The 18235-nt window shown below is 56.2% G+C and overlaps 3 protein-coding genes across 4 annotated transcripts; 1 reads left to right on the top strand and 2 right to left on the bottom strand.

Moving 5' to 3' along the window:
- Nucleotides 1-7: 7 nt before the first annotated feature.
- ANAPC11 (anaphase promoting complex subunit 11) lies at nucleotides 8-509 on the top strand. Its single transcript, XM_056506267.1, has 2 exons — nucleotides 8-224; nucleotides 296-509. The coding sequence occupies exons 1-2, from the start codon at nucleotides 116-118 to the stop codon at nucleotides 439-441; spliced, it is 255 nt and encodes an 84-aa protein (XP_056362242.1). The 5' UTR covers nucleotides 8-115; the 3' UTR covers nucleotides 442-509.
- Nucleotides 510-1698: 1189 nt separating this feature from the next.
- Nucleotides 1699-12187, bottom strand: PCYT2 (phosphate cytidylyltransferase 2, ethanolamine). Of its 2 annotated transcripts, XM_056505810.1 has the most exons (13): nucleotides 12033-12187; nucleotides 11354-11442; nucleotides 10430-10591; nucleotides 8668-8734; nucleotides 8121-8205; nucleotides 7090-7134; nucleotides 5716-5854; nucleotides 5168-5250; nucleotides 4910-4987; nucleotides 4280-4345; nucleotides 3989-4054; nucleotides 3476-3564; nucleotides 1699-2851 (listed from the first exon to the last, which is right to left on the bottom strand). In XM_056505810.1, the coding sequence occupies exons 1-13, from the start codon at nucleotides 12116-12118 to the stop codon at nucleotides 2761-2763; spliced, it is 1146 nt and encodes a 381-aa protein (XP_056361785.1). In that variant the 5' UTR covers nucleotides 12119-12187; the 3' UTR covers nucleotides 1699-2760. The 2 variants fall into 2 exon arrangements, with proteins under 2 accessions (XP_056361785.1, XP_056361786.1); XM_056505811.1 differs by lacking the exon at nucleotides 7090-7134.
- On the bottom strand, nucleotides 12155-16423 carry SIRT7 (sirtuin 7). Its single transcript, XM_056505809.1, has 10 exons — nucleotides 16187-16423; nucleotides 15976-16113; nucleotides 15396-15500; nucleotides 14447-14517; nucleotides 14275-14347; nucleotides 13724-13822; nucleotides 13013-13249; nucleotides 12689-12769; nucleotides 12451-12557; nucleotides 12155-12371 (listed from the first exon to the last, which is right to left on the bottom strand). The coding sequence occupies exons 1-10, from the start codon at nucleotides 16280-16282 to the stop codon at nucleotides 12155-12157; spliced, it is 1224 nt and encodes a 407-aa protein (XP_056361784.1). The 5' UTR covers nucleotides 16283-16423.
- Between the last annotated feature and the right edge of the window lie 1812 nt (nucleotides 16424-18235).

The raw sequence follows: 18235 nt of genomic DNA, 5'->3' as shown, positions 1-18235 counted from the left end.
GGAAGCGGAAGAGGCGGGGCTGAGGCGCGGCGCGGCGGGCGCGCGGAGCTCTGTGGGGTGGGCGGCACTTCCGGCGGGGCCGCGCCGGGACCGGGAGCGGGACAGGAACGGGAAGATGCGGGTGCGCGTGAGGAGCTGGCACGGAGTCGCGTCCTGGCTGTGGGTGGCGAACGATGAGAACTGCGGCATCTGCCGGATGGCCTTCAACGGCTGCTGCCCCGACTGTGAGTGCGGGACCGGCACCGGCACCGGGCACTGCGCACTGCGCGGGGCTGACGGTGTGTCCGTGCCGCAGGTAAAGTTCCCGGCGACGACTGCCCGTTGGTGTGGGGGCAGTGCTCGCACTGCTTCCACATGCACTGCATCCTCAAGTGGCTGAACTCGCAGCAGGTGCAGCAGCACTGCCCCATGTGCCGCCAGGAGTGGAAGTTCCGCGAGTGAGGGCGGCGCCGGGCACGGGCACGGGCCGTGGCCCAGCCCGGGCCCGCTCAATAAACGTGCGGACGCCATGGCGTGTTGTGTGGGTGTCCCGCGCTCGGGGTGGCCGCACGGGGCGGGGGCGGGATGTGGCTCTGCCGCCCCGGGAGCCGAGTCGCGCCGCGGGCGGGCGAGGCGGGACCCCCGGGCGCTGCCTGTCCTGAGCCGCCCGCCGAGCGCTGGTAGCCGGTTCTGGCCGCAGAACCTCGGCGCTGCTCTCGGGCCCGTGCCCCTCGCCGCGCCGGCACTGACGGCTCTGCCAAAACCCATCTCGCGGTGCTGCTGCCCAGCGCGGCCGATCCACACCGGGGTGAGTACCGGAGCTGACCCAGCGGCTTGGGCTGCTCGCTGCGGGACGCTGGGCACGGTTGGTGCTCCCACCGCAGGTGCCAGAGCCCCTCACCCCGCGGTGCTCTGCATTAGCAGGCAGAGCAGGGTCCCCAGGCTGGCAGGCAGCGGGCGAGCTGGGGACTCCCCCTCTCTGCTAGCCAGCACTGCGCTGGCACAGACCCCACATCCTGTGACAGTGTCTCCTGCAGGTGCCGTGGGACAAACCGGCCGTGGAGCTGCCAGGAACGGGCAGGAGCCCGTGGCACTCTACAGTGTAAGGCAGACGTGACCGTGTCCTTCAGCCCCAGGGAGTGTGCGATGCCTGAGCCAGTGCTGGTGGCTCTGGGGTGACAATAAACATGCTTGGGATGGCTTTGTCTTGCCTCTCCTTGGGTAGGGGGAGCCCATCCACATCTGGGGAGCTCTGGGTTGCTGAGCCCCTCACTCCCTCCTGTGCTGCTGAGGCTGCTCAGATAGCCAGCAGAAGAAAACCCTTATGCTCAAGGATGGCCCAACATCTGTGGGAGCTGCAGGGTACAACGCAGGGAACAGCAGGTGACTGTGGGCACGGGGCTCCTGTCCCTGTCTCCCCCCAAGAGAAGGGCCCTGCTCCCCTTTGTGTTGTGGGTGCAGCACCAAGGTGGAGCTCTTTGTTCTTAAGGACAAACTCCTCTGCAGTGCCCATGGCAGGGGACCACAGGCTGCAGAGGGAGAATTTCCTTCCCCTCAGGAGTGGGGGAAGGTCTGAATCCTGGCTGCTCTGGGGCTGAGGAGCCATGGGAGCTGCAGGGATGCCTGTGGGACTGTGGCACACCTCTCAGTCCCACTGCAGTGGGGCTGCAGCACAGGTTCCCTATGCCCCCTTTCTGCTACCCAAAAAGACCAATGCACAACTCTTCAACATTTTATTGATGATCAGCAACAAAAGTTTACAAGAGAAAGGACACCAGACACAGCCTGGAAGGACCATCTGGCACAGTGCAGTGAGCTGCTCAGGATACCCACCACAGTATCCTAGAATGTAAGAGGCAAAAGAGGCTCACAGCTCAGGACCCACTCTCCCAGTCCTGTGCCTCCCCTTAGAGGCAGGCACGCTGCATGTCAGCCATCAGAAAACAACCCTAAACTTCACCTGGCCAGGTCCTGCCCTCAGGTAAGCCATCAGGCACAAGGCAGGCTCTGAGCACAGTCCACATGAGGCATTGTGTCCTGCTGCCTTGCAAATGGAACAGCCTTGGGGAAAAGGCCCCAGGATCCCTATGCCTCGTGTGGAGAAATGCCTTCACAGCATCCCAGCACCACCTGCCCCTCCAGCAGCTGCCACCTGCAGCCTGGCACTGGGGCAGCAAACAATTTGCCTTTATCCAACTCGATCCAGAATAGCTCTGGGTCTGTGAGGGGCAGGAGCTGAGCAGAAGCAGCACAGTAAACCCCAGAGCCCAGAACCACCTCTGGCAGCTAGCCCCTTCTTCCTGAGCAAATGCTGCAGGAGGAGCCACACGAGCCCTGTCTTGTCCCTGAGGCTGCTCTCACTGTCCAGCCACCCATACCACTGCCAAGGGGCTGCTCTGGAATGCAGACCCTAGCCAGGACAGCCGAGTCTGGCAGGGCAAGGGGCAACTCCTCCACTTCCCTCCTACTAAGAGCCAGAAATGGCAGAAGGTAAAAGCACATCAACATGTTAAAACATTAGTTATAATTAAAACCGTTTTTTGTCAAATCTCCTCCTGGGAAAAGGGACAGGGACTGATTAACGGAGATAAAACTAGGCAACAGAATCCCAACTCGTTATGTCTGCATAATTAGTGCAGGAGGAGGTAGGACAGCCGAGGGTAGGACAGCACATCCTGCGTGCCTGCCAGCAGTGCTGACCCCCTGCAGGGCCCTTTCCTGAAGAGCACTTGCTCTACCAGAGGGTGAGGCTGCAGCACTCTGTGGCTCACGCATCCACGCCTAGTGCTTCTCCTCCTCCAGCTTTCTCATGGCCTCCAGCACTGCCAGCTCTTTTGCTTCTTTCTTCTGGTTGCGAGCCTCAAACTCGAGCCTGCAAAAACCACAGTGCCATAAGATTCTCTCTCATTCATACCTCTTCTAGACAAAAGCTCCTGGAGCAGAGCACTGCCTTGTCCTACCCTGCTCTGTTCTGAGAGCACTTCAGAAACCCCCAGACTCCTCCAGAGCCTTTCCCAGAGCTTCCCGTGGCTGCTGCCAGCACTGCAGTCCTGCACTCCCACACAACTTCTTTCTCCCTCTGTGGAAGAAGCTGCTATGCCATTCTTGGGCTGTCCTGGCTGTTACAACACCAAAATCAAATTTATCACTGATGTGGGCCAAGGTGCTCAAAGTGAAGGACTCAGGCCTAAAAGACCAAAGTTCTGAAAGAAGCAACGTGCTCCTTCCCCCAGCATATAGCAAAAAAAATTTATCATTAAAGGAGAACAACCAATAAATGTGTCATGCAGCCTGTTCTGATACAGCAGAGTTCAGCTGTTCCTTTCCCTGTACAGATTGGTACAACCACATTTACAGTCTGCCCAAGTCAGGAAAGAGGAAGGACAGGTTTGCTGACTCTATGCCTTTAGGTAACACCTCCTCCCCCTATTTGGTCCCATTGATCAGTCCCCAGACACTCTGGATGGAACAGAACCAGCAGACAAAGAAATCCAACCTGTTCTTGATGATTCTTTGCACAATTAGATCTGTGGTGAGATTGCTGCCACTGTCCACCAGCTGGAAAATGCCACGTTGCTTCGGTTCCTACAAACAGACATAGCACTGGGCTGTGAAAACACGCGGGACCTGGGTGTGCAGCTCAGCAGTGACAGCTGAGCTGAGCTGTGGCAGGTCCTGGGGCAGCCAGACAGGCAGGATGCACAGTGATCTCTCAGAGGCAGAACAAACATGTGCTGAAAGCAAAGCTCCACATACACAGGAATGCACAGGACAGAGAGCAAAGTGCACAGGATTTCTCAGCCTAACATGAAGGCATCAGAAACAGGCAGAGAAAAACAATGCTTGGAGGAGTGGAGCTGTTGGAATGATTTACTGACTGCATCCACACCTTAGGGGTGGATGAAAAGCTGCATCACCTGCCAGAGCTGTACCCAGGCAGGCTCCTCTGCAATACACCTCACTACAGGAACACAGCCAGAGCCAGCTGACAAAGCACCTGGAACTTTACCTCATACGGATCAGAACCGTCCTTGTCTGGCACCACCTCAGTCATCCCATGACAGACAAGTGTTACCTGGAGAAGGACATAAAAGTCACTGACAAGATCCAAAAAATGACAGGGACCTTTCCTGCCGCTACTCCCACTGAGCACAGCCTGCAGACCAGCAAAGCCACCCCCCTGCACCAGCCTGGCAGTCCCAGCCTGAGCAGGACACTCCCTCCTTGCACCCCTGTGTTGTCCTGCACCACTTCAGCTCCCCACACACAACTTCATGTCCATCTATATGCAAGGACTCACCCTGAAGTGATCCAACAGATCAGCAGTGACAGCGTAGGGAGCTCCAATCACCACCTCTGAGACATACTAAAAAAGGAAACAGGTAGAGTCCAGATTTGAAAAAAACCCCACCAAACAAAAACCCAAAACCCAATCCCAAGCCAGAAGCCAGCTGCTTCTTAAAGAGACCTGAGCAGGTCACCTGGCTATAGAGTCAGAAGTTCAAATAAGGGAACGAGAAGTGGGTTCAGCAGCACTTGCTTGTCACACAACAGCTTTTTGTTCCTCTACAGAATGCCCTTTCTGTGCCCATAGAGCAAATCCAGAAGTTAATTGCTCTGGGCACACATTTCTGGGGCTTCCCACAATTCTGTCCCAGGCATTTCTCCCTCTGCAGGGAGCAGTTTTCTAGCGGCAATGTCTGACTGCACACAGCTCCCTACACGTGTCCAGCCCTGTCAGTGCCAGCAGAGCAGCTGGGTCACCAGCCTGGATCACCAGGATGGCACACGAGCCTAGCAAGAGTTCATCAGCACCTCTGGCAGCCTCAAGTGACTCAGGCCACCCCAAGGAACTCATGCAAGATCACTGAGCACAAGTGAAGGCCAGCAGGCTCCAGGGAATTTGTGAACAGTGCAGACACCCACTCACCCTGCAGGCCAGGACGCTGAGGGTTCGCTCATGGATGTTCATGATGGGATAGTTCTTCCCTTTGTAGCGATTCACCTCCTACGGCACAGCACCAGGCACAGTCAAAAGACAGGCAGAGCAATTCCTCTCCCTCTTGCTCTCCCCCAAAATGAAATTCCTATATTGGTCATACATCCCTGTCTGTGTCCTGGAGCACAGCCTGCCTGGGCCAGAGCACAGGCCCAAGCTGCTCTGCCTTTGGACAGGCTCTACACAGACCTGATCGAAATGCAGCCCAGCAATGATATAGGGTTTCTCTGCCAGCTGGTGAACCTTCTCCAGGAAATCCACATGACCAACATCTGCAGATCTTTTTAAGGAACTGAAGCTCACATGGAAAATAGAGGAAGGAAGACAGAAATAGAGTCACTCAAAAACAACAGTGGGAGACAGGAATCCCTAGGATTTTATTCTTGCACTACTAACTGCCTATTTCCAAGAACAGTTGCTGCCTCCCTCCTCAGGTTCCACCAATTCTGGGAAAAAGCCAGAGACTTTTTCAGCTCCACCTTACATGGACTCAGCTTTGCCTCTATCCAGAATTTCTAATTGTTCCAGTAGTTGTGGCACAAAGCCTCAAGCTATAGCTTCTTTCTCAGCATCCTGTAACTAAGAAATTACCAGGAAGAACTCACTCTTCCTGACTCCTCTCTCACATGCAGCTACAGAAAAGGTAAAAAGAAAGAGGCAAATAACCAGTCTGGTGCCTCCCAACATGAGAACATCAAAGAAGGACCACTGCTGCAACCAAAGAGAGTCAAGGATACGGAACAGGTCAAAGGCTCCAGCCACATAGATGATGGTGTCCCCTGGCTGTGGCTCCTTCCCTGATGCAAACTGGATGATCTTCTGGGATGTCTGCAGGAACTGCGAGACGCCAGTCCAGGGACTGTGACCTTTGGGCCCCTGTGGAAACACACCAGACACAGCTTCTTTTCAGGCTCTGTGAGGGGCTTTGGACAACACAGAGCAGTGCTGGGCAATCTGCTCATCTGAATTTGCTGGCAGCTGTAACAACTCCCAGAACCTTGGACTGTCTACATTCCTGGCATCATGCATTTAGGAAATTCCACAAAAGCCCTTTATGCTCTAAATCACCGCCTCAGCAGCCGGCTCAGGAGATGCCAAGAAGAAAGCTCAGGAAGGAGGAAGACAACAGGGCAGGCTTGAATTTCCAGGAGAAGCAAGACGTGCTCGGAGACAAGACACGACCAACCTGTGCTCTGCCAGGCCTCAGGGCACCGGTGTGGCCCCTGAGCCCCGAGGACAGAGCTCGGTCCCCACCACGTGGTGGCTGCACAAACAGCCACAAGTCACCTGCTGTGCCACCCAGAGCTGCCCAGGCCTTGGCAGGACACAGACACTGCAGCTGAGGCCAGAGCAGGCCCTGCAAAGGGCAGCAGGCAGACAGCTCAGCTGTCAGGGTCACGTAGAGTGCCCAGTGCCCTGATCCATTCTACCCACATCCAAGCCCCAGCCATGCTGGAGCAGTCCCAAAACACCTACTCAAAACCCCCAAAATTGTGGGGAACTAAGGATGATTCAGACAGGTCAGCAAATCTCCTGTGAGTAAATAAGACTTGCTCAAGCTGCTGGTGCAGCTCATTAAGCAGGGACAATCCAGCTGCCAAGGAAATAAATGGGGCTGAGGGCTCTTTAGAAGCAGTGTGAGCTGCAGGCTGGACCTGGCAGCTGGAACACCAAGAGGGCTGTGCTGCCCTCGAGCTCTGCAACACAGAGGGTGTGTGTCCACACCTCCCAAACCTCATACAACACCTTCAAACAACACAAACACTGAGAGGAGCATCCACAGAGGCTGTCCTCAGGCTGGAACTACGGACACTTGGTTCCCAAGGGAACTGGCAGGAAGGAATTTACAAGCAAGGAAGGAACCCAGCACAGGCTCAGTGGCAACAACAGCCCTGTGGCTGAAGGACACTGAAGGACAGCTCATGTGCTGCCCTGTGCCACACCTGCCCATCACACCCACTGCAGGCACTGCCACATGGGGACAGCAGACACTCACTGGGACATTACTGCTACATGTGGGAGGACAAACAAGCCTGCAACAGGCCAGAAAGCACACTGGGAATCCTCAGGCAGGACAACAACCAGACGTCCACGACCAGAACTCACATTACCTTCCCAAAGTTGTCAGTGTGCTTCCGATAGTCTAGGTCCTCATCCTGAAGGGAGATAAAGAGTCAAAATGTTTAAGCACTTGCACAGCTCATCCAACCAAGATATGCTTGTGTGTAGGAAGTGCTGGGAAGGCCAGGCTCCAAACGCACACCAGGGATGGGGCACTGAACGCTGACAAACTGGTTAATACCTAAACCAGAGACCTATCCCAGCATGAGTCAGAGGAAATATGTCCTTATCTGATCCCAGCTTGGCACCACCAGCAAAGGTGGCTCTTGCACAACTTGCAGCCCCAAGAGTGCTGCACAGCTGCATTCTCCCTCAGCCTGGCAAGCCTCTGACAGGACAGCGCCCCTTCTCCTGCCAAACACCCTCATGAGAGGCAGGCTTAGGTCTCTGCAGCAGCCAGCAGCACCAGGCAGATCTCAGTGTGAACTCACATTACAGCTAAGCTGATCTAACAGCCCAGCACACCAAAACATCTCCCTCTGTGCCTGAATTCGCCTGTGGGTCACTTGTTTCTGCAGTTATCCAGGTGATTCTAGTTACAGATTCCTTCATTACTCAGTAAATTCAATTCATTACCTGACATAAAACCACTGACTACTTTTCCCTGGTTGGGTTGGCTCCCAGCCAGAGAGTGAGCTGAGGAGACTCAAGAAAGGTCTGATTAGAGACAACAGAAGGCAGAAGCATGAAGCTCAGTGGGAAGGGAGAGGAGTTGCCAACTCTGGCAGCACCTGGCTGACAGAATCAATGTGCCTGCACTGTGTTGTTTCACCCTGGGAAAAGCCACGGGCTTGCCTGCAGCTCCCCTAACGTTGCGAGGCCACCACTGCTCACGAGGCATCAGAGTTCTGGCCCATCACGCTGTGATTTCAGACATGCTGAGGCAAACAGAACCAGGCTGTTTGCTGCCACTGCCCTTCTCCATGCACCTGGGAGCCAGGCCCCAGAGCCTGGGGCAGCAGAAGGGAAGAGCTGGCACGTGCCCTGTCCTTCACCTCCCACCCAAAGCCCTCTGACTCACTATGTTGCTGTGGTGAGCCTTAGTCATGAGCAGCATGCGGCCAACAAGGTCAGTGGTGGACACGCCCTGAGTGCGTTTGCATTCCCTGCGGGAGACAAGCACAGGATGAAGCAGGAGCCCCAGGAGCCAACGCCTCTGCCTGCCCACCACAGCCACAGGAACACCTGAGGCACTGGAGAGGGCTGGCCTAAGGGGACTTCCTTCTCAACTACAGCGTTTATGTGCTGAGCCTCTGCACATCCACGCCACAGCATCTGCTGGTGTGAAAGCTTCCCTCACTCACAGTTCCAACAGAGCCAGCTCTGAGTGAGGCTTTGCAACCAGAACCAGCACCTGCCAGGAGCCAGGCAGCCCCAGTGGGCAGGACTGTCTGCCCTGCTTCCCTGAAACCAAACTGCTGGGAGAGCAACTGAAGCTCTGACAACACATAGAGCCAAATTCAGGTGTGACCTGAATACTGATATGCTTCATCTGACTTCCCTTCAAGGCACAAATTCCCAGAAACTCTGCCCAAACCAAGATGAAAAGGTAAGCAGCAAGAAGTTACCTGTATCTCCCTGCTGTCTTTACTTCCTCATAGGTGTCCTTGCCATCGATGGTTAAGGTGATGTCATCTGCAAAGAGAGAAAAGCCTCAGAACTGCACCCAAGCTCTCCTGCACAAAAGCAGCAGCTGTGCAGGTCCCACACACCTAAATCCAGACAGGAATTCTGCAATCCAAATGCCTGTGCATATGCAGGGGACTTGTCCTGTGCCCCACAAAAATGTCAGGGGTTTTTAAAACTACTGTGTCTGTGGGGACAAGGATATTCCTGCATACTAAACACCATCACCCCTCTGTGCACAGCTGATTATTGTCTGAATGACAACAAACAAGCACTATTTATACCAATGTTAAAAAATAACCTTTTGGTTCATATTACAAGTTTTCAGTCAATAAAACAGTTCATTCAATGGAAAGTTCTTCCTCTCAACGACTGCACTTCCACAGTGACATCCAGCTTCTACAGAGACCATTCCAGTACATCTCTGGCACATAGCTCCCAACTCCCTCTGCAGAAACACCTCTCACATACTTTTGGTGATGGAACAAAACCTTCACAAGCAAAAGCTAAGCTGGTTTCACTTTGCCAAGAGTCAGAGGGCAGCCCACGAGTGGGGGGCCTCAGTCCTGCTCAGTTCTCCTAAAATCCCACACCCTCCCCTCAGAGCACAGGGACAGGAGGGCACACACTGCCAGCACCTGGCACGCCAGGAGAGGCACAAACAGCAGGGCTGCCATCACTTTGTCAGGGAAGCTCAGCTATTTCCAAACTCAGCTTTTGCACAAGCACAACCTGGCAGAAGCTGGTGCAGGCACGTGGCTCGGGAGAAGCAGGAATGACGTGGCAGTGGGGACTGCAAGCAGCTGGAGCAGAGGCCACCAGCACTCCCCCACTGTCCAGCCCCTCACCCAGCCCTGTGAGGGGTCACGTACACCAAACTCAGTCAGGGCAGGCAATGAAGTTAATGAGGAATTTGACAACCACTCCATCCACGTGAGAAAAGCATATTTATCTTCTAAAGATTAAGGATTTATTTACACTTAGTGAAATACTTGGCTTATCAACAGCAGGTGGCTGGGATCAGATGAGAGATACACGAAATGAGTGCAAAGACTACTCCTGGTCAAACTAACAAAGTTCCTTCAGAGGGGCAGGGAGGAAGGGCTGAGGCCTCATGAGCAGCAGCCCAGGAAGGGACAAAATTCCAAAGGAAGAACATTTCCTTAGAACACTGGTTCTCTTCAGCAACTGTACACCAAAAAGTGTTCACTCTAAGAACTAGGTCTCTGGCCACACAGTCAGCTGAGCCACTGAACAGCTTATCAGCTGGATAAAGAGAGAAGCTTTTCAGATCTAACCTTGTCCCAGGATAAGTAGATACAAACACGATTGTATTTCTGCATGCTTTCCTTTTCAATAGTGTTTTTCACACTTAAGTTTTGTAAATGGCTTTCCCCTTTGCACAAATTTCTGCTGGTGCTAAGGGCAACCTCAGGATAATTTTCAATGACACATATCACCTTTGTAAGTTAACACTAAGGACCCTGGCCACTCAAGATTTTGAGCACACCAACATGTTTCTCCAGACCAGAGAGCAGAAGCAGCTGTGCTGCCCAGTGCAGGTGTTGAGAAGGCAGAGCTCTGCACACACAGGAATCCCTGAGCCCTGCAGCAGCTGGGACAATGCTCAGTTTGCAGAGGGCACCTGGAGCACACAGCCCCAAGGGCCCACGTCAGCACAGCCCCTGCCCCAAACACACTCACCCCCATGCACGCAGAAGTCACAGCTGTACTTGTCCAGGGTTTCCAGCGTGGTGACATAAGGAGCTCCAGGAGCAATCTCATCCACCCACTTGATGGCCTGCACCATTTTGTACCTCTCCTCCTGTGTAAAGACGGGGGGACCCTTGTGCTTGGCAATCTCCTCTGGGGGAGAAACAAAATTCCAGTTAAAAGCATGTCCTGCAGCTACAGTGACTCTGAGTCACTGCCTCACTCACTTCATGGGCAGATGAACTTCACTGCAGACTTAACCTCAGCTTTGGGGTAGCAAAGGAACACCCGATAGATCAGAAAGTATTTTGATTCAGTTGCATTTCCTAAGCATTCAACAAGGGCCCTGGAATTCACTCAGAAGGAAAGGTGTCAGTGCTCCCTGTACCCAGATACTTCTCCCTGAGGGGATGAGCTGGGCCTCATGGCATCCCCCTAGGAGAAATTTTCCTCTTAAACAGTAACTTCATACTACACTTGGTTCATACTGGAAATTCTGCATCTATAAAGCCATTTAAAATACATCTTCACATGCCAGAACTTGTTTCTGGTACTTAACTTCCAGATGGCCTTGGAATTAGTTCTCTCCACAAGGTAACTTGTTTTGGAACATAAGTTCCGCAGATCCTATTAGCAAAACCAGACTGATTTTCAGCTGTTCCAACTGTTTTTACAGCACAGAACACAGATTAACCCTCAGAGCCTGCAAGATCTGACCCACCTAATCCTCAGTCTGAAAGTGTGACAGGGTAACTCCACTCCCAGAGAAGGGACATTTTTTTCTTGGAGGCTGCTGGTCCTGGGGCAGATGCAGTTTGAAGCCTGACCCTATCAGGAACCCTTGGTTCTCCTGGGGCTAACGCTGCTGGGCAATTTGAGAGGCTGCACCAGACATAACCTGGTAAAAGCTCTTACCATCCGTGTGGACCCCAACGATCAGGTAATCGCCCATGGCCCGCGCCTGGCGCAGCTGGTTGGAGTGGCCGTAGTGCACCATGTCATAGCTGCAAAGAGAAGGGCCGGTCAGCCCACACTCGCAAGCTGCGGCCAAGCTGCCCAGGGCCCGGGGCTGAAGGTCTCCATGCTCCGGGCAGAGCTGTGCCCAGCCAGAGCTGCGTCTGGCCAGAGCTGTGCTGTCCCCGGGCAGAGCTGTGTACGGGCAGAGCTGTCCCCGGTCAAAGCTGTGCACAGACAGAGCTGTCCCCGGTCAAAGCTGTGTACGGGCAGAGCTGTGCTGTCCCCGGGCAAATCTGTCCACGGGCAGAGCTGTCCCCGGTCAAAGCTGTCCCCGGCCAGAGCCGTGCCCGGTCACCGGGCCCGCAGCAACGCTCCCTCCCACCGCGGCGAGCCGCGCCGCTGCTTCGGGCCCCGCTCCTCCCCGCACCTGCCCGGCAGGTGCTGCCGCAGCCCGGGAACGGACCGGCCCCAGCGGCGCCGTCAGCGGCAGAGGCCCGGGGCGCTCCCGAGCCCCGGAGCGGCGCCGCTCTGCCGCGGGCCGGGCCCGTCCCGCCGCGGTGACAGAGGAGGCGGATCACCAGCGTAGCCAACACGGTTTATTTCTGCGGCGCCGCGACCCCGCGCGCCCCGCACTCACCATCCATCGCACCAGACGCGCACGGGCCGCTGGCCGCCGCCGCCCGCCGCGGCCCCGCCGCCGCCCGCCGCCCCGTTGCGCAGCATGGCCGCGCTGTCAGCGGCGGCTCCGCCCGCCCGCGCTCAGCGGCTCTTCCTGCGCCGCCCGCCCTTGGCGCAGCCGCGGCCCAGCCACCCCCCGGGCCGCCCGCCCGCCGCCTCCGCCCGCTCCCGGGGCGGCTCCTGCTCGCGCGGCTCCTCCCGCTCCCGCTCCCGCGGCGGCGCCACCGGTTTCCGCGAGTGCGTGCCCTCCTCCCCGGGCCGCAGCGGCTCGGCCAGTGCGAAGATGGGGTCCCTGGCCCTGCGGAGGGAAGGAGAGGCGGCGGTGGGCGCTGCGGGCCCCGGCCCGGGGCTCCGCGCACAGGGCCCGCGCCGCTCACCGGTCGTAACGCGGGATTTCCAGCCCCAGCTCCGCCATCAGCAGCCGCATCACGTCATCGCAGCGGCCGTGCAGCTTCAGGGCGGCCAGGTCGTCCTTGGGGGTCCACTGCGAGCGACAGCAGAGCCGGCTGCGGCAGCCCCGCGGGGAATCCTGCCCGAGGCCCGGCGAGGGCTCGGCACATCCGCAGCCCCCTGGCTCACTCCCAGCCCACCCAGCGCCAAGGAGCTTTGTCTCACCTGCAGGTTCACAATATACAGCTTGGGCCGGCGTGTGGGGGGCTTGCTCATGCACCAGAGCCTTGGGTATTTTTTCAAAACCTGCCACAAAGCACAGAGGATCAGCACAGCCACAGGCACACGCAGCTGTGAACCGTATCAGCGAGAGGAAAAGGAATGTATTACCAGGAGGGGAAAGAGGGAGGAAGAGAGACTATCACAGATGTTGGGCGAATCCTGACACCAGAGTTTACAGTTGTCTGTTTGGGAGGAGACTGCTCAGCACCAAGGTGTATCACCAAGAGGGAATGCTGTTAACAATCTTCACCGAGTCTCTAAAGTTACCTTTAAGCTGGAACCCAGACAAAGAATCACATCTGCTTTGCTTGCAGCTTCTGTTGCTGCTTCCCAGTTCAGGGGCTGTCTCAATGTCCCCTTCTCCCCAAAGTGGACGATTGTATCTCTCAGCTGTGCCCCACACTTGTGGCACATCCTGCCCGTGTGGTGCCTGTGCAGGGCTGTGCGCTCCGTCACATCGAACACTCGCACGTACTCTCTGTTGGGTGTGCAGGAAGTGCAGACCTGGCGCAGGACAAAGGCAGAAACCCGTCACATCATCAGCATCCCACCCACAGGAGGCCCCACGAGGAGCAAGCCTCTTCTCTTGGAAGAAAAGCATTTCTGGGGACAACACAGAAGTTGTAGACAGAAGCATCAAGGATCAGATGCTAACTTGGAAAACCTCATGTTTTTTTTTGAAAACCAGCAAGCGGAGCCACAGGCAGCCTTTGACTACATGCTGGGAGGGATTTCAAAGAAGGGCTGAGGAAGAGATGTCAAATGCAAAAGGCTACAGCACGTACAGAGGAAGAGCTACAGAGTTGGGTTTGGCACTTTCTATATAGTTCACCCTAAATCTGATGGTCTGAAGACAGGAACTGCACACAGGCCAAGCCCTTGTACTAATTCCTTCTGAGCTAGTGGCACATCAAGAGTTGACGTTCTCTTTTTGCAAAGCCACTTAAACATTGACTTTCTCCTGCTCTGGCCACTCACCTCTATGTACATGTTCCCATGGAGCTCAGATATTGCAGCTCGGGGTAACCCGCTCCGCAGGTGCAGCCCATCACAATTCTGAGACACCACATGCTGCACCTTGAAGGGAAAAAAACACTGAGCTCCCACAGACCACACAGGCATCCCTCCAAGCAGGTGATGCACGTCCCTGGATGTGCACCAACGGCCTGCACATCAAAGCAGGACCCACAGGAGAAGAGCATGGTGAACAGACCTTTGTGACAGCTAAATGGAAAGCCTCCTTCTGCTAAACAGAACATTTCTAGGGCTGGCTGATTTGGGACCAATCCCACAGACCAGCCTCACCAGGTACAGATACAACATGTTAAAGAAAAGGCACCAGGGGAAAACCTGCCAGAGCTGCAGCCTGCAGTCACTGAGGAAGGCTTGGACACATTTTCCTGCATGGATATGCAGCCACTTGAGCCAAAAGCATAGTCAGGCAATATTCTTTAAAGCTTTCTCTTCCCTGCTGGATTTATCATTCTTAGGCAGAAGAACATGAGTGAGGTGAGGGTAAAATATCTTACCAGATTGTGCTTGTGCAGGCAGGCAATGCTCATATGAGTGAGTGTAGGCTCTGCCTCACTCAGGTCTGCAGCCCTGACAAGAAGCAAAGCAGGAAAAAAAAAAAGTTGGAATTGCCATTAACCTCTTCCAGTACCAGCTTTCTGTCACACAGTTCAGAATCTGGCTCCTCACCTGATGCTCCTGCCCTTCTGCAGCAGTGTCCAAATGCCATTGGGGCCTCTGTAGTCTGGGATCGAAGCCGCCTGTCACCAGGAGAGAAAACCAGGCCTGACGAGGGCGGGGTTGTCTCAGCTCTTGTACACCAACACAACCAACCCAGGCCCACCCAGGACAAGCACAGACACCTCCATCCATGGCTGCTTTTGCATTCACTTTGAGTTTTCCATCGTAGCTGTTCCCTAAGCACAGGGAAACCTCCTCATATGTTTTCTCTCTCTCTCTTCTACATTTCAGCTCTCATTTTCGCTTCTAGTGTTAGCTTTCTCCAATTTTACCATTATGGAATCCCTCCAGAACTCTTTTTCATCCTTGGTACTTCTCATTTCCCTACACAGAACTCCATTCTTGAGCCTTTTCTTATTTTCCCTAGATTCTGGTTCTGGCACCTCACACTCAGCACCTCTAGCAGACATGCAAGTGACATGAGCACTCATATCCTGCCCTGAGTCATGCTCCATTTCAGCAGAGTTACACAGCTCACACAAAGGTGACAGATGATACATTAGAAGAGGTAGAACCAGACTGCTGCTTTGCCCCAGGCTGCTGCAACAAAACAATTCTCAAACTGCTGTTTGTAAGTTCTGATAATCCCCAGCTGCCTCTGCATGTCTGATAACACATAAAACATTCCTCAGCTAACTGACTTAAGGTGTTACACCAAGTCACTGAGGAGACTTGAGTGAGGCGAGGCCAGGGTCCTTTGGCTCAGGCTGTGCATCCAGGCCACAGGATCTCCTGGGCAGCAGCAATCACCCCAGGGTGCAGCCTGGAAACCGTGCTGGCCACGGGACTCATGCAGCACCCCAGGCTCATCACACACGTCCTGAGGTCACTCAGGAGCCAGGCAGCAGCCCACGCAGCAGTGCCTCCTGAGGGGCTGCAGCTGTGCCCCCAGACCCACCGTGCTGATCCCAGCGCCCGTGTAGATGACGAGGTGCCTGGCGCTCCGCACGGCTGCTGCCAGCTCGGCCACCTTCCTCTTCAGCTCGTCCGGCTCATCGCACACCTGGCAAACACAGCTCAGCAGGTCACACGGCTCACGGACTCACCAACCACTGAGACAGAAAGAGCAGGCATCTCCCCAAGAGTTTGAAGACGGGCTTGGGCAAACCAGGAAAAACAACACAAACGCAACATCAACAGTGAAATTAAATGAAAAGGACGTGGGCATTGTTCATGGGAGGATCAGGGGAAAAAAGCTTCCTGGAGACCAGAAGCTGCTGATCCACCCTCTTGGGAGACCTGCCCACACAGCCACACGGCTGACAGGAGGCAAACACGCGGCAGCCCCCGGAGGGCAGACGCCTTCCCGGTACTGGGCCCAGCGCTTGTTCACCGAGGCCTGCTGCTGCTGCAGGGGTCGGCAGCAGCCTGCCCGGCGGCCTCCGCCGCGCCTCTCCGTACCGGGGCCGCTCCGCGCCGGCACCGACAGCCCGCCCCGACACGGCTTCCGCGCTCCCGCCGCCGCTCCCGCCGCCCACCTCCTCCTGCCTCCGCCGCAGCCGCTCGCGCCGCTTGCGGCGCCGCTCCAGCTCCCTGACGATGTCCTCGCTCTCACTCAGCACCTGGCATTCCTCGGGGCTCCGCTCCGCCGGCGGCTTCCTCCAGATGCGGGACACCTGCCCGGGGCACACGCGCGGTCACGGCGGCCCGCAGCGGCGAGGCGGCAGGGGTCGGGCCGCGTCTCCGTACCTGTCTGCGGCGGTCCCGCTGCTCCTCCTGCTGCAGGATCTCGGCGCGCGCCGCCGCTTTCCGCTCGGAGCGACTCAGGCTGCCGCCCGCCGCCATCGCCCCGGAACCGCCGGGCTCCGCGCCGCCGCTTCCGCCTTCCGGTCGGAGCGCGCGCGCGCCGCTTCCGGCACCGCCCCCCGCGCGGCAGCGCCCCCTGGCGGCGGGCGGCCCCCCAAGGACGCGCAGGCGGCGGCTGTTGAAGCGCTTTATTGTCGCGTACAAAGGCTGCGGACACTGTACAGAATAAATAACGGCAATAACTTAGCAATAAATACCGCCTCCACCGAGCCCGGAGCCCTCTGGATGGCCCTTCTGTCCGCTAGCCCCGGCTCCGGCCGGGAGCGACTGTACACAATTCACAAGTTACACAAGTCCCGGGGTGCCGGGCCGCTCCGAGCCGGGCTGGCGCGGGACCCTCCCCAGCGCCCCGGAACGGCACCAGGAAAAGGAGAAAGGGAACACGACACCCTTCACAGCAGGAAACCAAACGGACGAGCACCTCAGGAACAAGAATTGTCACACTCCAGAACACTACATACGAGAGAGGGGTCAGCGTGACGGCTCGGGCAGGGGGCGCCTGGCACGGGCACAGGGCAGCGGCGGGACACGGCACCCCCCGGACGGGAGACTCTCGGACACTGCGGGAATGCATCGCTCGGGTCCTACACCTCACTGAGAACACAACCGCGGGGAAGCAAAACTCGGGGGGCCGTGGCCTCGCTGACATCCAGCCCGGCACCCGCTCAGCTTGTGTGCACAGTGGCACCTTTCAGTCACGGCCTTGCAGCTGCTCTTCCCTACCCGAGCTGTCCCCACTGAGCACCCAGGCCACTTGGAGCAGGAGGGACAGAGCAGGGCAGGAGGAAGGAAGGCCGTGTGCTGCAGCGCTGCCAGCCCTGATGGCACTGCCAGCCCTGCCAGCCCTCCAGCCCTGCCGTGCCTCACCACAGCAGCACCAGCCTACCCACGGCAGGCGAGGAGGGACTGGATGCTCCCTGCCACAGGGCACAACAGAAAACAAGTTCTCTGTGCCTGCAGGGCTGCCCATGGTTGCCTGCTGAGTTGATGGGGCTCTCCTCACAGCAGAAGCTCCAGCTGTGGAAGCAGCATCCTAAGCAGCCCCATACACACCTTGCCTGCTCCTCCGGCCCAGATCAGGACTCAGCTGTGCTCCAAAGGGCTCTGGCTGATTCAATCTCAGGCTGGGTCTAGGAAGGGCAGGATTGGGAATGACATCCAGGACAACTGGACACCTCTGTGTTGTGTAAAATCTCACTTCTCCAGTCACCACAGAGCCAGCTGTAAGACCAGAGCCTGCTGAGTGCTATGCAGTGTGTGGCCTGTGTGGTGAATGGCTGGAAGTGGCACATCAGACACTTCAGAGAAGAGAAAGTCCAGGGCCAGAAGGGGGAAGTCGGGAAGTCTGGAGGCAATGTTCTAACCTGCTCCTCCTTTGGGAATTTTACTTGGAAAAGGATCTCAAACAACTCTCCAAACTGCCTATTAATCAGAGCAAAGCTGATCTCCTCCAGCAGGAAATGCCCATCAACTACCTGCTCCTCTCCTGCCACACTGCAGCTTTTCTCAGGCTGACCTGCTCCTCCACTCAGGGACAGCAGTATCAGTTCAGCTATGAGAACATCCCCAAAACCTATCCAGGATGGCCATACCTCTCCACGAGGTTCACTTCACTTGTGTTATCCCAATCGGTCCCCTCCACTCAGATCTTCAGCAGCAAGATCATCACATGGACTTCTTCCTCATGTCCTGCTTCTCTAAAACTCAGTAAATCATCTCAAATCTTTAAGAAGGGGAGAAGGGAGTCAAAGTGTTTGTGGAAACAGAGCCTGGCCACAAACAGCTTCCCAGCTGCATCACAGCTGTGAGTCTGAGCGCTCTCCTAACCCCCAGCAGAAGCTGCCCCAGGAAGGACAGTGATCCTGCCACAGCTCACAGGACAGCAATGTGTAGGCACCAGGGACTAGCCTGTCCCATGCTGCCCCTCTTGTT

This window comes from Oenanthe melanoleuca, chromosome 18 (genome assembly GCF_029582105.1).
Source record: "Oenanthe melanoleuca isolate GR-GAL-2019-014 chromosome 18, OMel1.0, whole genome shotgun sequence".
NCBI classification, from domain to species: Eukaryota; Metazoa; Chordata; class Aves; order Passeriformes; family Muscicapidae; genus Oenanthe; species Oenanthe melanoleuca.
This window is presented reverse-complemented; position numbering and strand designations above follow the sequence as displayed.

What these genes read in the sequence shown, in the direction of transcription:
- PCYT2 (XM_056505810.1), bottom strand. Translation starts at nt 12,118, where the DNA reads ATGCTGCGCAACGGGGCGGCGGGCGGCGGCGGGGCCGCGGCGGGCGGC. An exon ending in TCAGCGTCCTGGCCTGCAGG is followed by an intron (nt 4,346 to 4,909) that starts GTGAGTGGGTGT and finishes TTCCTTTTTTAG; the next exon opens with TATGTCTCAGAGGTGGTGAT. An exon ending in ATCTGTTGGATCACTTCAGG is followed by an intron (nt 4,055 to 4,279) that starts GTGAGTCCTTGC and finishes GTCCTTCTCCAG; the next exon opens with GTAACACTTGTCTGTCATGG.
- SIRT7 (XM_056505809.1), bottom strand. Translation starts at nt 16,282, where the DNA reads ATGGCGGCGGGCGGCAGCCTGAGTCGCTCCGAGCGGAAAGCGGCGGCG. An exon ending in TGCGGCGGAGGCAGGAGGAG is followed by an intron (nt 15,501 to 15,975) that starts GTGGGCGGCGGG and finishes TGTGTTTGCCAG; the next exon opens with GTGTGCGATGAGCCGGACGA. An exon ending in GAAATCCCGCGTTACGACCG is followed by an intron (nt 12,372 to 12,450) that starts GTGAGCGGCGCG and finishes TTCCCTCCGCAG; the next exon opens with GGCCAGGGACCCCATCTTCG.
- ANAPC11 (XM_056506267.1), top strand. Translation starts at nt 116, where the DNA reads ATGCGGGTGCGCGTGAGGAGCTGGCACGGAGTCGCGTCCTGGCTGTGG. An exon ending in CAACGGCTGCTGCCCCGACT is followed by an intron (nt 225 to 295) that starts GTGAGTGCGGGA and finishes TCCGTGCCGCAG; the next exon opens with GTAAAGTTCCCGGCGACGAC.